The sequence below is a fragment of the Phaenicophaeus curvirostris genome, chromosome 2, assembly GCF_032191515.1.
Source record: "Phaenicophaeus curvirostris isolate KB17595 chromosome 2, BPBGC_Pcur_1.0, whole genome shotgun sequence".
NCBI lineage: Eukaryota > Metazoa > Chordata > Aves > Cuculiformes > Cuculidae > Phaenicophaeus > Phaenicophaeus curvirostris.
In genome coordinates this window covers 105,410,287-105,426,940 of record NC_091393.1, presented here as the reverse complement: position 1 = coordinate 105,426,940, position 16,654 = coordinate 105,410,287, and the positions used below count along the sequence as shown (strand labels likewise).

The following is a 16,654-nucleotide window of genomic DNA, read 5'->3' as shown; positions in this document are numbered from 1 at the left end:
GTACCACACACGGGCACCACGGGCAGCCCAGGGGCGCCCCAGGTACCGCACACGGGCACTCTAGGCATCCCAGGGGCACCCCCGGGTACCACACGGACACCCCTGGGCATCGCATACGTGCCCCCAGGTATCATACAGGGGCATCCCAGGGGCATCCCCAGACCCCGCTGCCGCTCGGCCCTCGGCCCCCCGGTCCCCGCGCGCGGCCGCCCCCGGCTCGGGGCGCGGTTCCGGGGCGGAGCCGCCGCGCTGCACGGCGGGAGCCGTCGCTGCGGTCACGGCCGTAAACAGAGCGGCATGAGCGGGCCCCGCAGCCCCCGGCCCGGCCGCCTCCTGCGCTGCCTGCGGGACAGGTGGGCAACGCGGGGTCCTGCCCGCGGCTCCGCTCTGCGCGGCCCGGCCCGGGGAGGGGGGCGGCGGGGGTCCCGGCGCTTCTGTCGCCTTCTCTGCTGCATCAGCTTCTCTCGGCTCATTGACTGCTGGGGGGGGGTCCGTCCGTGTGAGTGTCCGTCCGGGTGTCTGTCCGTCCGTCCGTCCGTGTGAGTATCCGCCCGTGTGTCCGTCCGTCTGTCCATGTGAGTGTCCACCCGTCTGTCTGTCTGTGTGTCCACCCATGCGTCCATCTGCCCGTATGAGTATCCAGTCGCGTGTCTGTCCATCCGCCCGTGTGTCCATCTGTCCATGTGGGTGTCCACCCGTGTGTCTGTCTGTCTGAGTGTCCCCCTGTGTGTCTGTCTGCCCGTCCAAGGGTCTGTCCGTCCCAGGGTCTGTCCATCTATGTGTCCACCCGCCCGTGTGAGTGTCCGCCCGTGTGTCCGTCTGTCCATGTGAGTGTCCACTCATGTGTCCACTTGTCTGTGTGAGTATCCACCTGTGTGTCTGCCTGTCCGTCCACCCATGTGTCTGTCCGTGTGGGTGTCTGTCCATGCGTGTGGGTATCTGCACCTGTGGGTGCCTTTAGAGCAGCACCCAGCTTGTGTGTTTTCAGTCCCTCTGCTGTATGACCCCTCTGTATAACCCCTGTTGGGTGACTTCTGGATGTGCTTGGATGGGTGAGTGCTCCTCGGGTAGCTCTCCTGAAGGACTTCTGGCAATGTTTACAGAATTATTTCTTACTTTAAGCAAACAAGCAAGCATACCTGCTGGTTGTTTTTTTTTTACAGAGCAGGCCGGTTGATGAATGAGACTATACAGATGTTTCACCTCCAGACATCTGTATAATTTAACAAAAAAGTTGGTTTAGGTGTTTCAATTTATGGGTGCTTCAGGACTTAAGGAGAAAAGCAAGCGTATGTGGTGATGTGAGGTTTCAGAAGGGACTTTGGCCTGAGGGATGTCAATCACCAGTCGGTTGCTCTGAAGCTGTGCTGTTACTGCAATGACCACAGTGTCAGAGGTAACAATTAGCGCTTTTTTTTCTGCCGAGAGGAAGATCATTTATGCTGTACTCTTATGAAAGTGCTTTTAAAGCAGTACCTGACCTTCTAGAACAGAAGACTTTGATTTCTGCATCTCACGCTGGCATCTCAAATACACAGAATTAGCAGAATCTGAAGTTTCACTTAAATAGTTCTTTTAGAAAAGTGCTGTGCCCTATATCTGCACTAATATCCTGTTCTGTTCTGCTGTCAAACAGAACAGGAATAACTTGCTGTTTAAAAGACTGGATAAGAGTATGCAAAGTATACTTTTATTGTATAGAAATTATTAAAGATGTGGGCCCTAGATAGGAAAGACACTTTATCTAAATTGCAGTGTTAGAAAGTGAAAGGAGAGAGCAGATTAAAATCTGAGTGTTCTGGACAGCGTGCTGCTTTAAACTATGTCTTTGCGTGCAGATATCCCTCCTGTTCAGAGCAGAGATGTCTTGTGCTTCCCTAAAGCCGCATCTGCATGAAGTTTGGTCACCTCTTTTGTAGCATCTCTGTTATCTGAGACTATGGCTGAGCTCATGGTGCATGAATGGACTTCCCTTCTTCAGCTCCTCTGAAATCTCTGTGAACGTAATAAATTTTGGACGTCAGGTCCTTTGATTTGGTTGCACCAACAGGTTCAGGAGTTATTTGGGGAAGGAGAATTACAGGCAGGCGGCATGATTGTGTAAGCTGTGCTTCCTTTGGAGGCTCAGCGTAACAGGTCTTGTGATAATAAATAGACCTTTTCTGCCTGGCACACTTCTGTTGTTTGTACTTTGAAATAAAAACTAAAAGATTTGTTTGTACTTGTGGTTTTGACAAAGAAAGAGTAACTTTTATGCCAGAGTGCAAGTTGTGTGCTGCTGTTGCCTCTGGGGATGGCACTGCAGACGCAATTTCCCCTTCACAATTTCTCAAAGGGATACTTTTTATCTTAAACAACTTTTTAACAGACAAGATATAGAAACTTCTGTTAAATCGCTGGAGCATTTCAGCTTTATAAGCCCCACTTGGGAGTTCTGCACTGGTCTCATTTCAAGTCACCTGTTCCAAGACCTGAAGTGTCCCACAGCTGTTTCCCTCCTGCCTGCAGCCCTGCTGTCAGCTCACACTTGTGCCTAAGCAAACAACAAGCCACTGCTAATAATCCTTATGTGCAAGAGCTTGAATCGTAGAATCATTGAAGTTGGCAGAGACCCCTATGATCTTATGGTGGAGGAAGCCCCTGCTTGGTTTGACTCTTGGGGAACTAGAAGGGATTTCTCATGAATAATTATTATTCACGTGTTCTCATAATTTTTTTCTTGAAATGCTTGAATTCTGAAGTGCTTGAGAAATTAACCACCAGATATTAAGCTTCTGATAAACAGTCAGCATGGACCACCTTGAGATTTGTGCAAAAGCCCATAACTGTGCCTTAAATTATGTTAGACTTTGTTGGCCATATTTTATTTCCTAATACTGGTATTTTGTCTAATCTAAATATAAAAATTATGCAGGTCAGTGGTATCTGTGTTGTGTACAAAATTATCAAGAATTAGATTTGACATGTTTTAAGATGAGAAGTGAAATGGGGCAAAGAGTTTACCTTCTGTTTTACACAGCTCTGACCGTGTTGCGATTACTCAGCATTTACTCTTCAGTGGTTGCTGGTGAGAAAGGCAGTGCTGGAGCAGTGTAGGGGATGATGTAAATAAATTGTGTAGTTAAGTGCTGTACTTAACGCTGGGACTAACTGCAGTTAGCATCACTTTTCTGACAGCGAGGCCAGATGCTTTGCACTAAGCGTGATTTGCAGTTAACGTATACAAATATTGAGATGTCTTGAATGGATATTGTAAACCAGATGGAGTTATTGGTTTCTGAAATGTCTGCTGGTGTCAGTTGTTTATAGGAGGTGGTGCTAAACAGCCCCCCTCTAACCCACCCAGGGAACCAGTGCGGTTGGCTGAGGCTTGAGCAGGCTCTGGCCAGGCTCCAGGCTGGTAAGGTGGACACAGCTCAGTGCTCAACAGTTGATTTAATGTCAGATTGGTGTAGAAAAACAGCTATAAAAATAACATTTCTTACTTTTATGGTAAGGTTGCATTGTGCCCAAGTGTTGAGCAATTTTCTATGTACTTATCTCAACGGGATATCATGACAGGAGTACTGTTATTCCTACATTATAGATGCGGAACTGAAGCACAAAGAGACTAAGGGCTGGTATCTCAAAAAATATTGAGGCGTCTTAGTCCTGCTGGTTTAAATGGGAGGTGAGGGATCAAATATCACTACAGATCAATACCTGGTGAAATGCCAGAGATTAGAGAGAGCTTGTGGCTGACCAGGGAGTTTAATTCTGCTTTCTAATCCCAAACTAACACTTTTTTTTTTTCTTGTTGACTGAAGATTCAGGGTTGTTTGAAAATGAGCTACCTGGATCCTTAAAAAGTTCTGAAGCGTACTATTTTTGCCCATTTAAGAAAAAAGCTGATAACTGACTATTTGCAGCTTTTTGACCTAATGAAAATCTGCATGAACAAATACAATTTTCAGATAGAGAGCTTTGGGTTTTTTATGTTAAAAAAAAAAAAAAAAAAAAGAGATGGTGATGCAGTGGAGTGGCCAGAATGATCCCTGTACTGCTTCAAGTTTCACTTCTGTCACTGACACAAAGAAACTGTGTTGGAACCTTGCCAGAACCTGGGCGACCAAACCTACAAGTCAAGTCTCAATTGCCTCTAATTCAGTGCTTTGGCAAAGCCGTGTTGCAAGACACCACAAGCTGTGCGGTACCCATTTTAGGCACCCGTAATGATGATACTCAAATCCTGAGAGGCTCTTACTTGATGTTTTTTATACTGCTTTGTCTTGCCTTGAGACGAGCTTGCTTATATATTCATGTGCAGTCTAAATAGCTGTAACAGACTAATTAATAGGATACTGAAAACCCGTGCTGGTGGATAGGAAACAATATTTCAGGAGCTAAGGAATGTGATGTACTACCTGTGGTATCAGAGAATGAGAAATGGGATTGGAGCCAATGGCTGTTCACATCCGTCGGCTTTTACATCCATCAGGATATCAGTGTTCTTCATTGAGTCATGAAAATTACTTCTAGAAGTGTAAAAACAAGATCTTGAAATCTGCTTTTGCTTAGCTGTCCATCATGTAAAAGGAAATTGAAAGGATGAGATCCCAGATGAAGCGTGGCTTTTAAATTGCATACATGACATGAAAACCTAATCTTGTTTCAGACAGTGGCAGGATCAGATGGGTAATATGGATGCCTTGATCTCTCAGACTAAGAAGCAGAAAGGGTTTTTTTTTCCTTGCTTTCTTCTGTGCAGGGCAACTGGGAGGGGGCAGATGTGTGTGGCTGTGACAGGGACACGTTTGTGAGGGAGTGCACAGATCTGTCTAAGCATGCCTAACCTTACGGGTGCATGCAGTCTTGTGTATCTGCCCATATCCCTTGCACTTGTACAGCCTTCCTAGCTAAAACAATAGGATATTATCTTTTAATAAGCAACTTGGGGTACATGCTTTGATTGTTGCAGGGTTTGCAATATGAATCTGCTGGAAGCCTCTGTCTTATCAATTTATTATTATAAATATTTTTGCTAATGGGATGATTGCTCATATTCAGATGCAGCTTGTAATTATTAAATAATGTCAGCTTTACTGTTTTTCTGAACAGAGGTTCTCTGAAATTAGAGTTGGGCTTGTTTAGCCCAGAGAAGAGAAGGCTCTGAGGAGACCTTATAGCAGCTTTCGAGTGCGTAAAGGGGCTGACAGGAAAGCTGGGGAGGGGCTCTTTATCAGGGAGTGCAGGGGTAGGATGAGGTGTAACAGTTTTAAACCAAAAGAGGGTAGATTTAGATGAGATATTAGGAAGAAATTCCTCCCAGTGAGGGTGGTGAGGCGCTGGCACAGGTTGCCCAGAGAAGTCATGAACGTCCCATCCCTGGAGGTGCTCAAGGCCAGGCTGGATGTGGCTCTGAGCAGCCTGATGCAGTGGGAAGTGTCCCTGCCTCTGGCAGTGGATTGGAACTGGATGTGTTTTAAAGTCCCTTCCAACTCCAACCATTCTGTGATTCTGTTCTAGATGAGGTGTGGAGCTTGTTCTCAAGCAATCCGACAATCCGCATTGGCCTGTACCCTTCCGTTGCTTTGGGTAGATACAGTTAGCCTCATAGCAGCTTTGCAACCATAGATGTTTTTGAAATATGTACTTGATTTGAAGTTCAAATCGAAAAAGTACTTTGATAGCACATTACGTCTGTAAGCTGGGAAAGAGTTAGGATTTTTTTGAAATCTATTTTAACATATTGCTACAATCCCACAAGAAGTTCTGGGGAGTTGCCCAGTTGCACAAGTTCAGCTAAGTGTTCCCTGCATTGAAAGTGGTCGCTCCTGGGCTTGGGAGTGGGGAAGAAAAGGAGAGATGAGCTCCTGAGGGCCCAGTCTCAGGGTTTAGCCCTTCCTGGGGCTGCTGGACAAGGGACTTGAAACTGCAACTTCAGCTGGGCAGAAGTCTTTGGCTGCTTTGGTGGGTATTGTGAAGATGTATATGTGTTTTGGCATCTGTTCCCTTTAAAGCAACCTAGTTCTTGTTTCAATGAGGATCAAACAGAGAATTAAAATCTCTGAGGTTTGTTTTTCATTCTGATAAGCTTGGCTGGCAGATGAGTCTGTAAGGCTACCAGTCTAGCAAAGACATGCTGTTTGCTCTGTAAAGTTTATACTCTGAAATTCTTGATTTCTTGCATTTTGAGAAATGTAAATTGGGAAATAGTTTTATCTGACTGTATGTTGTTTATTTTTTTCCAGTGAAGCCAAAAGACTGGAATTAGAAAGAAAACTGATGGAATACAGCAAGTCTGATGCATACCTGTAAGCCTATTTAAAAGCTTCTTGTAGTTCAGTTTATTTTAGTTTGAAAGACTTGGAATATCATGGAATGCTTTTAGAATGTTATCTTAAAAGCTTTTTTGTAACAATAAACTCATATTTATACATAATGTGAGATTCATTTTTCTAAATTATTGATAAAATAACTTCAGCAATAACGTAACTACCTTATTCTATTAATTCTGAAGTGTTCTCTTAGTAGTAACTAATACACAAGTTGGTTTTATGCAACTTTTGCAGAACCACTGTAGCATAGTTCATGCTAGAAAGTCCTAGGATCTTAAAATCTGCAAGTTTTAGGAAGTCCTAGAGGATATTCTAGGTTCTGGTCCTGTTCATTGGATTGTTTCTGTGTTATCTACTTAATGTCAATTGCATATAGAGTATGTACAAAAAAACTCAAACCCTAAACAACAAACCAAAGCAAATAAATAAAACAATTAACAACACAAGAGGGCTGAAAAGTGTTTCCTACAGTGTTCTTTCTTCAAATGTGTTTTGTAAAGCTCTTTGAGGTGACTTTTCTGTCTTTGCACATGGGACTGAGGGCTAGGTACAGTAATGGCCAATTCTTTAGGAACTGCTCTTCTGAAAGAGTCCATTAGAACATGAAGCTGTGAATTTAATAAAAAAAAATGCTTGAGCAGGTGGGGAAACATCCCATGTACTTTGTGTTGTGGTTTTATTTAATTTATTTTAATCTAGCACATTTTGAACTGAAGTTTTTCTGAAAATATTGGGAGCTTGGGGGGTTTAGATTGCAGTTTCACTACTGATTTAAGCAGACCTGTAGGCAGATTGAGACCAAAAGATGCTCCTGGCTGCCCTTGGTTCAGATTCTCTTTGTTGGCACTAATGCTTGTATGGCTGCCCTGTAATCCAATAAGAAAACTGATCTGGCTGAAAGTGAATCTGTTTTTTGGGTGAGTGAGAACTGGTTTAGATGGATTTTCAGCTGGATTACTCCTGGCCTAATTTGCCATGTGGCCACATAGCAGATAATATTGGCACAAAAAAGAAAGGCTTGGAGCAAGATGCCCCTTTTGGTGGCAGCGTGGATTTAGGTTGGCGTAAAGCAGTTGTGGAAACACAGCCTTAATGTTACAATTTTTATGACTTTCAGAGCATGTTCTTCTAAATATAATTTTCATTTCAATTTAATGTGATTGAATTGACTAAAACACAATCCATTTAAAACAAGTGTTTTAAATATATTTATCCTTTTGAAATCCAACCCCCTTTTAAATCTGACATTATATAGGAAACTTCCAGTTACTTATGTAATGTAGCTTTGGAGAGTTGTGCAGCAGAATGAGTCTGCTCCTTTTTAGGGGGCTGGAGGAGCAGCTTCTACTTCAGTGTTAGTATGCATATGTCTGAAGAACAGTAATTCTAATAGATGCACTTGTTTTATCTTCGTGCTTTTTACATAGTTTCTTTTTCCCTTCTAGAGTGAAACTGAAATACATGAAGCTGACAAAATACTTAAAAGAAATAGATGAACGACAGAGAAGATCTCATCTGCGAAACCAGACCCTTTTAAAGGAATGTGACCAACTGGAAGCTCGTATGAAAACTTCAGGTTCAGAGTTGATTCAGAAGATGGAAGTAACTTTCTATAAGACTTAATACGTTAGTGCTTACTGTTATTACAGGGTGGCTAAATTGGTTTTGTCTGAGTATTATGCACGTCAGGACTTTGGTCTAGTGAAACCTCATCACATGGTTTGGAGTGGTAATGTTTGGGAATGTGAAATGAAGCCAAGCTCTGCTAACATACGATGTCACAGACCCTAATGTAGCTGCAGTGGTAGTAAGCAGCACTTCACTGAACTCTATGCTTAGTCTACAGTAAAGAGCCCAGTGCCTCTGAGTCCCTTAGAAGCAAGGGAGAACTGAAATTCAAAAAATTGTGGAAATGGATCATGTTTTTGGAGTGTTAGTGATAACATAATAAACCAGCGGTGTCTGGGTTAGGGCAAAAAGAGGATCTGAGTTGTAGTATTTTCATAAAGGCTTTGTAATAAAACTGTATTTTAGTAAGGCTTTTATTACTTAAAAATATTCAAATACCTTTAATGGAAGTTGTTTCAGGACACAGTTTAAATTTTGCTGGGTGAACACCCTAAATAGCCATAGTCAGTCTTAGCCATGCTTATTGCTCTGCCTTCATCAGCAGAGGAAGTAACTAAGCAGGTAATAAGAGTAAATAACTTCTTTTAGTTCATACGCAGTGATTTGTTGTATCTGGACTAAAGCTGAGCTAAAACGAAGTCACTCTTAGTTCTGTTACTAAACAGTTAGCTAGCAATACTTGAACAGCAGTTAGAGGAAAAACCTACTCCCTCCAGCATCGCTCAGATCTTGGGGTTTGGTAGTGTTTTACTTGTACTCAGAGAGACTTGATTCATGTGCCTTCAGAGTTGGAAACGTTGAACTTTCCTTCTGGGGTGATAAAGTAAAGCCCAAGGAGTGTTTCATCACCTTGTATACTTGAGTTTTGCATCATAACCGACGGGGTGGGAGTGTAGCGGTACCAAATGTCTACTTTAAAAGAGCCAACACCCAGTAGAATATACTTCTTACTGTCTTTGTAGCACCTTTGTTATCCAAGTGCTGCTTTTCCTTTGTCCGCTCACAGCCTTGACTGCTGTGAGCTCAAAGGTCTACATTTGCAAAAGGAGTCTTACTGCTGGCTTCACTGATTGTCATCAGCTGGAGAACTCGTGCTGGGGTGAATTAACCTTGTGAAAGAGGCTGTTGAGCCGATACACGCCTCTTCTATTTTTAAATGACTCATTTCTTAAAAGTTACTGCAACAGGCAGAAAACATGCATGACCATCACATTTTAAAAGAAAGAATAAAAGCTCTCATGAGGACAAAGGGAGGTGCCTGTTCAACAGCTACATTAGCCACCCTCTGCCACTGATTCTGCCTGTTTCGGTTGTTCCGGTCTGTAATTCTCATTGCAGAAATAGTTGTCAAAAGTCAGCTTCGCTCTGCAGCTTTTTCTTTTTTGGAGAAAAGTACTTGTCTTCTGGCAAGTCTCTGCTGGAATCTCTTTTCCAATAATGAGTAGAATTGTTACTGAAACAGGATTTCTGTACCTCAGTGTGTAGTCAGTCTACCTTAATAACTTAAAATAGTATGGGGAGTGGGAAGGGGGAGAAGTTGTAGAAGTTAAAATAGAATTTATATTAATTTGAGTTGAGATAAAAAGATCAGTTACCATCAGGCCTGAATTGCTATGATTGTTTTTTTTCATGCTGAAGTGAAATTTGATGATTCTCTTAATTTTGCAGTCTTTCAGACCCTCATTTGCAAATGTGAGCAGACGTTTTGCTTTTCCTGCTTAGCCCTGTTGGGGTAAATAGCGTCTGTCTTTTCCTTGTGGTTATGTATAAGTAATGCTGTTTGTAGGTTGAGTAGTTATATTTGCATCACTTTAATCTTATTTCTGCATTAACCAAAGTCTTCTGTACTAGTAAAGAGATTTCTGCATGTCTCAATGTTTGAAACAGGATCCATATTTAAGGTTAAATAATAGGATTTATTTTTTTTTGTCACACTTCGTGACTGAAGTAAGTTCAGTTTAATAGACTGTAAGAAACAGCCATACTCCGAGGGTTTTTTAATTGTATTCTTAATATGTTGTCTTGCTATTCACTGAAGAGCTATTTGGGATATTGCAAAATGATACGGATTGGTAATTGTCTCAGATTTAAGAAATGAATAGTGATGTCCTTGTGCCATTAATGTATGGAGACAGGTTTTATGAGGAGGTAAAAAACAGGGGGAAAATGTGTTTATATCTGCACTCTAAGAGCAGTAGATTCTTCAGAAGTATTTGGCAGGGGCTGTTTCTGTCCCTCTGCCACTCCCCTCTTTAAACTTGCTGGAAGAATGGAGGGAAAGAAACAAATAAGTTTAGGCATTTTAAGCCCTTGTGATGTGGTACTTGCACAACACTTTTCTTTTCTTTTTTCTTTTTTTTTTTTCCCCAGGCAGTCCAGAACTCAATTGGGATTGGTTTTTATTTCTCTGAAGTGCAGTTTGAATTAAAACACGAACAGTGTTCAAGGGCACACACAACTCAGTCTGAGACAGTAAGACTTAGACTGTGATCCTTTTAAAGGGAGGTATCTAAAACGCCTGGGTCTGGGGTCCAGAAAGTGCAGATATGGAGCAGCACCCTTAGGTGATGGTGGTACAAGACAGGAAGAAAAAAAGCATGGGGTGGCTGAGGTGCTCAGACACAGCAAGTGTGTGAAAAGAAATACATAAGTGCTTCTGAAATAAGTTAAGAGGAGCAAAGAATCAGACTGCAGCACAAAAACATGGGGAGTGGAAAGGGAAAAATACAGAATTATATAAAAGTAGGAAGGTGAGTGAGAAAACCTTTACTTTAAAGTATTTTTTGAAAACTTTTAATCTACTCTGGAAACACTGCGCTCAGAGGCGTTGTTAGAGCGTAGCGTGAAGTAGGGTGGTAAAAGTGAGGTAATTTATTTTCTGGGTTTTTTTCCTACCATCTAGTGTGGTTTTCACTAGCTGCATCACAGTAAAGGGCAAGAAAACCTTTGTATGCGGTTCTTGAGTTAGAAAAATTCCATTCTTTCAGTAGGTAAATGTATTACCTGAAGTGTGAGCCTTTGTCCTTTCTAAAAATCCACATTCCTTTTAACTATGGATGTTAATGCAACGTCTGGTCCTTTTGGAATCATCATAAGCTTTTTGTCAGATCAGTCTAATGTGACAACCAGCCGTGTACAGGAATGTTGTACTGTAGCTAAAACAAACATATACACACATACTCCATTGTTTTTAAATTAGTTGTCAATGATTTAATTGAGAATCTCCTTGCCTTTTTAATTAAGAACAGCAACAACAAGTAGCTGGTCCAGAGAACTCTTCCCCCTGTTAGCTGTGACTTGTAACGCATTAACCCTGTCTTCCCTTGCTCATACTAAAGTCAACAACCCCAGTCTTTGCTTTTCTCTGCTTTTTTTTTTTTTTTTTGTATGGTATTTGAGACCTGTTCATGTTGACTAACTCTCTCTCTGAAATGCCAGTAGGTTCACAGGTACATTTTGTGTTTGGGAGGTGCTGTCCATGACTTGAGTGTACAGAGCAAGTGACTGTGGGGTATTAGCTGGTCTCTCTGCCTCTGAAAGTAAAAAGGATCTATGGAAAAGATGTACCTGTCTCTTATGGTGGCAATTGACTTCTACTCTAATAAATTGATGGCCTGGCTAACTTCCCATGGTTGCATACCCATGTTAATATAATCCTCACACAACTACAGCTCAAGTAGTGCCTGGTAGATCTTTTAACCTTGTTGGGTCTGGTGACATTCACAGAGTCTCTTTTCCTTGTTTTGGCTTAGTAACATATAGTTAAGACACTGTCCTGGGGGGGATGTGTGTGTGTGTGTGTTTTCCCTCCCCTTTAATTGTTTTTATTTGTATTTAAGGCAGAGCAGGACTAGGGGGTAATGTTGTGATGCTAGCTTTCCCCTGCTGTTTTTCATAGGTGTTTTCTTAATGAGTAACCCCAATGCACACCAGTTTGACTTGTGGTAGGTGGCTATAACATACTGGTAGGAGTCACAGTGGTGCCATGGTTTGATCTGCATGCAGGGTTTTCGTTCATTGCCTCCATTTTGCTGTTTCTATACCTTCCATTTTATTTTTTCCAAGTAAGACATATTTTTCTGAGCTATTGAACAAAGCAAAGATTACATACCTTCTATTTTACAGTTATGAAAAGCCCCCTTGTTGTGGATTGCATAAGAATTATGAAGCATGTAATCATTTAATCTATCAGGGATGTACACAGAAAGAAATTATTACTATTTTCTTTTTTTTTTTTTTCCCCTGTAGACAGAATGCCCTTTAGGAGTGCTTTATCATCACTGTGTGCACAGTTTATTGTGTGGCTGTAGCTGACAAAACTACTTTTGTTTCTGAAAGATTCTTTTTTTTTTTTTTCCCCCTGTGTTTGTGTGTCTGCAATTTGTTCAGTAATTTTGGGGAGTATAAGTAAATGCACTTAAGCTTTCAGGAAAATCGAGTAGTTAGATTCAAGTTAATTTTGAGCATCATATTGTTGGGTTTTGTTTCTTAAAATTTAATTGTTCGAATTTTATGAACAGCTTCTACTCCCTGGGAAATAGCAGACTTCCTGAAATGCAGTGAAGTGCAGAGCTGGTTAAGTTAATTGTTTTAAAGATTTATTTCCAAGCATATTACCTGATGCAGAATAGGTATTGAAGTGCTTTCATTCAGGGCTAATGTAACTTGTTATTGGGGTTTACAATTACTAACAAACAGGATTAATTATAGGTGCTGCGTGTGCTTGGCTTTTAAGCAGTAGTCCTACTATGAATGCATTACATTTGGTCAATTAAACAATGTAGTGGAGGTGAGGGTGGTTTGTGTGGTTGTTTGTTAGTAACAGTACAGCAAGTTGCCTTTCATGCTGGGTTGCTCTTTATAGCATCTGCCATATATTTTTCCTTATGCTAGCTCAGTGAGTTGAAAGATGATGTGTGTAAAACAAAACCAGATTCTAAAGCTCATTTTCTCCAAAAGCAGCGGAGTCATTGGATACAGCAGAAATAATTTGGCCTTACAAATACTAGTTGGGATGAAATTAATTTGAGTCAACAAGTCATGACTGTTTTGTAGGGTTCTAAATTCCGTGAATGAATAAATGTGTATTAAAAAAGCTGATTAAGGTTGCGTACAGACCACATCATTTGTTCAAGAAAGCAGAAAAATTAGGACAAAATAGATCTCTGCCTTTTTAAGTATAGTCCAAGTTAAAAATGCTGCTAGGACATTACATTTAAAAGCACATGATATGCAAAGTAATATTTGCTGATTTGGGGGGTGGGGGTGGCCTTCAATTTTATGTAATGGATTTGTTCACGTTTAGGCATGGTATAGAAGAGAAATTAGAAGTGTATTATCACTTCAAGAGGGTGACCTCGCAGCAGAAAGTGACAAGGAAGAACACAGCGAGCAGGTAATGCAGAATAAGTGGGGGGGAAATGTGTTTTATTGCACTGATGTGCTTTCCTCTGAGCTGCTGTGTGAAGAGGGAGGCATTGCTAAGCAGTCTTTGCATGGGGATTTTTGTTGTGGCATTTGTAGTGTGAAATACTGTTTAGTGCCTGAGTGAAGTGGAATAACCTGGGTAAAAAGTGCAATTGTTTCAACTGAAGAACTAGAATTCAAAGGGAAGGGGAACTCTAGCTGTTTATATTAATCTTGGTGTTGGTTTTTATAATTCCTACGCCAAGTAGTGTGGAAATGGTCCTGACTGAGAAGGAAGTATTCTTAATGATGGATATTTTTTAAAATGCAGCAGTCGATTCATACGGTGTATTTATAATTTTCTGTGTTTTGACCTTTTCTCAGAAGAAGCAAAAAGCGATTGCGTATCTAAGTCACAGACAAAAAGACTGACAAGGAATACTTAAATATATTCTGCTATATATCTGCAGTAATGCAGGCTTCTAATCCCTCCTCCTATCTCCATATAAATGATACAGTTCAAGACCATAGCTGTTTTCTTCACTAAAAGCAGTAAAGCTCTTTTAGATGAAATGTCTAAAAACATCTTGTAATAACTTGGAGCATGCTGGCAAGAGTAGTCACTTGTGACTATGTGTGAAACCCCCTCAGCTAGTCGATATTGTAATAAGCAAAAATGGTAGCATCACTCCATTATTCAGAAAAGCCAACAGCATGCTTGTCCCTTAGGCTACAGCATTCATTAAGAAAAGCTTACTGGGCTGAAAGCTGGAAACAGATGATAACGGGATATGATTTTCATATTTAATGCATTCCTTGGAAGAGTATGTGTGCTGCAGATTGATAGAAGAATCAACTGCTACTTTGCTAAAAGACTTTCTAGTTTGCCCTATAGCTACCGATGGAATCATTCAGCCAAGAAATTAACTTTTTCTCCTTTTACCTGCTTTATATATCTGCTAAGCAGGCTGCCTGGCTGCCAGTAAATGTTATTATGCAGTTAAATGTTTGGTATTTAAGACTCTTATCAGAAAAGAAACAGAGGCCACACTATTTTGTTTTTATAGTAGGAGGAAGGTTTTTGGTTTTCTTCCTTCAGTGCATTAGCAGTCGTTAATCTGAGTTTACAGGAAGTTTTCCCCATAGATTAAAAAGTTAAAAACCTTGAATTTAGAGCATTCTTTAAACTGTAATATACAAAGCAATGAACCCGAGCGACCTTGACCTATATAAGAAGGCCTCCAGCAGTTTATGAATTATGTTTTTAATTCAGATGTATGTGAAAAGGTAAGTTTATTTGTGAATGCCGGATTCTTCAATTAAAAGCAGCCAGCATAGGAGACTGGATTTCTAACCTTTGGAAAAGTTTACATAAATACTAGAACATCAAAGGCTTACAGCATGACTTAGTTTTAAAAACTCTTGGCAGGTTTTGGACAGTACAAGAACTTGGTGTGTACCCAAAGATGTCACTTTCTGTTGGATTACAGTCAATAGCTTGATTGTGGACTCTTTCCTCCCTGTACCTTGTCATTTCCCTCCGTAACTGCAAAGGCAACTTCAATTAAATTATGCATCCTTTTGCCTTGTCTATGTGCTATGTCTCAAATCTTATTCTGTAACTCCATTCTTTTCAGGCTGATTGTGCTTGTTGCCCATCACCTTCACCTCACTGAAAATCTGCTCGTTGTTATGTCCAAAATACAAGAGTTTGTTCCTGGTGATGTAGCACTGAGTCAGTCACAGCAAGCATGTGAGGTTAGCAGGTGGGATATCCAGCATGCAAATCATCACAGCTTAGAACTTGTTTTAATTACCAGCACTGGTATCATAATGGTTCCCTTCACGCTAGTTGGGATGCCAGTGGTTTGTATGGTAACCTTGCCAGTGACAAGTCCAAAATGACAAGTGTCATGACAAGTGTCATCTTGGAGACCAAGGACAATCACAGAAGTGATCTGTGGAAGTGGTCAGTATCTCAATGCCCCTGAAATACCAGTGTGAGCATCTGGTACTTTTCTGAGCCATGAAATATTAACCTGTTTGGACTCTCAATTTTTATGGGAGTCCTTAAGCTCAGAAATGGTATACCCAAACAGCATTTGTCTAGAGAACCATGATTATCCATGGAAAGGACTTGAGCACCAGTCTTATGGTCTTACGAGGAGCGGCTGAGAGAGCTGGGGTTGTTTAGCCTGGAGAAGAGGAGGCTGAGGGGAGACCTCATTGCTCTCTACAACTACCTGAAAGGACGTTGTAGAGAGGAGGATGCTGGCCTCTTCTCCCAAGTGACAGGGGACAGGACAAGAGGAAATGTCCTCAAGCTCCACCAGGGGAGGTTTAGGCTGGACGTTAGGAAAAAATTCTTCACAGAAAGGGTCATTGGGCACTGGAACAGGCTGCCCAGGGAGGTGGTTGAGCCACCTTCCCTGGAGGTGTTTAAGGCATGGGTGGATGAGGTGCTAAGGAGAATGGTTTAGTGTTTGATAGGAATGGTTGGACTCGATGATCCAGTGGGTCTCTTCCAACCTGGTTATTCTATGATTCTGTGATTCTATGAAGCCTAACGTAGCAGCAGTCTGGTGTTACAAGCTGAAGGAGAGGTCGCATACGGAAGAGGCCCTTCTTAGCTGGCAGAGCTATTTGCCCTGGGCTTCAGAAACCTTTGTGCAATGAGGTCTGACTTCTTCAAAGCAGTTTCTTGAAGTCTTTTGAAGATTTCTGGACTTGTGCATCTTGGCACCACTGTGTTTGTTGGACACAAGGCACCTCCCAGGAACACTTGTGGGCAGCAGAGCATCCTTTCTTGAGAAAGGAGGTGTCACCAGCTGAGAGTAACATCTGGTGCCTGAAGAGGCAAGCCACTGGCTCAACTTCACCTCCCTACCTCTCAGGAGGTTGTCTACTGCCAGGGGAGACTGGGCCCTTTTGTTAAGTCCTAGCAAAACTTTTTTCTTATCTTTATTCTCTTCAAAACATGATTTTATTATTGTTAGTTTGTCACTGGAGGAAGAAGTAGGTCATTAAGTATGCTTTGTGCAGAGTCTTCATTTAGCTCCCAGCTGGAGTGACATGAAGTTCAGTAATTTTGTTGACTGTTCCAGGTAAGTCATCTCCACATTTTTGCTCTGTTGTTATTGGTCTAGGAACTATTTTTACCACCAAAGTTACCTGTCATACATTTGCTTTGAGAAGACAAATGCAGTCTTTGAGAAGACAAATGCAGACAAAAGAGGTGGTTTTTTTTTTTCCTCGAATAGGAGCTTCTCAGAGATGTGCACCTGCTATGACTCTGTCAAACA

At 41.5% G+C, this 16,654-nt stretch overlaps 1 protein-coding gene across 4 annotated transcripts in view; it reads left to right on the top strand.

Annotated features, from left to right (window-relative positions):
• Positions 1-221: 221 nt before the first annotated feature.
• Positions 222-16,654, top strand: part of KIZ (kizuna centrosomal protein) — a 52,917-nt gene continuing 36,484 nt past the window's right edge. For 3 of the 4 annotated variants that reach the window (XR_011336821.1, XM_069850306.1, XM_069850305.1), the window contains exons 1-4: positions 222-353; positions 6,231-6,293; positions 7,763-7,919; positions 13,252-13,341. Coding sequence is in view for 2 of the 4 variants with exons in the window: in XM_069850306.1 (XP_069706407.1) it covers positions 298-353; positions 6,231-6,293; positions 7,763-7,919; positions 13,252-13,341 (366 nt within the window). In the remaining 2 variants the exon portion in view is untranslated. Of the gene's footprint in view, positions 354-6,230; positions 6,294-7,762; positions 7,944-13,251; positions 13,342-16,654 lie in introns of those variants that run through there. The other variant, XM_069850307.1, reaches the window with a different exon arrangement.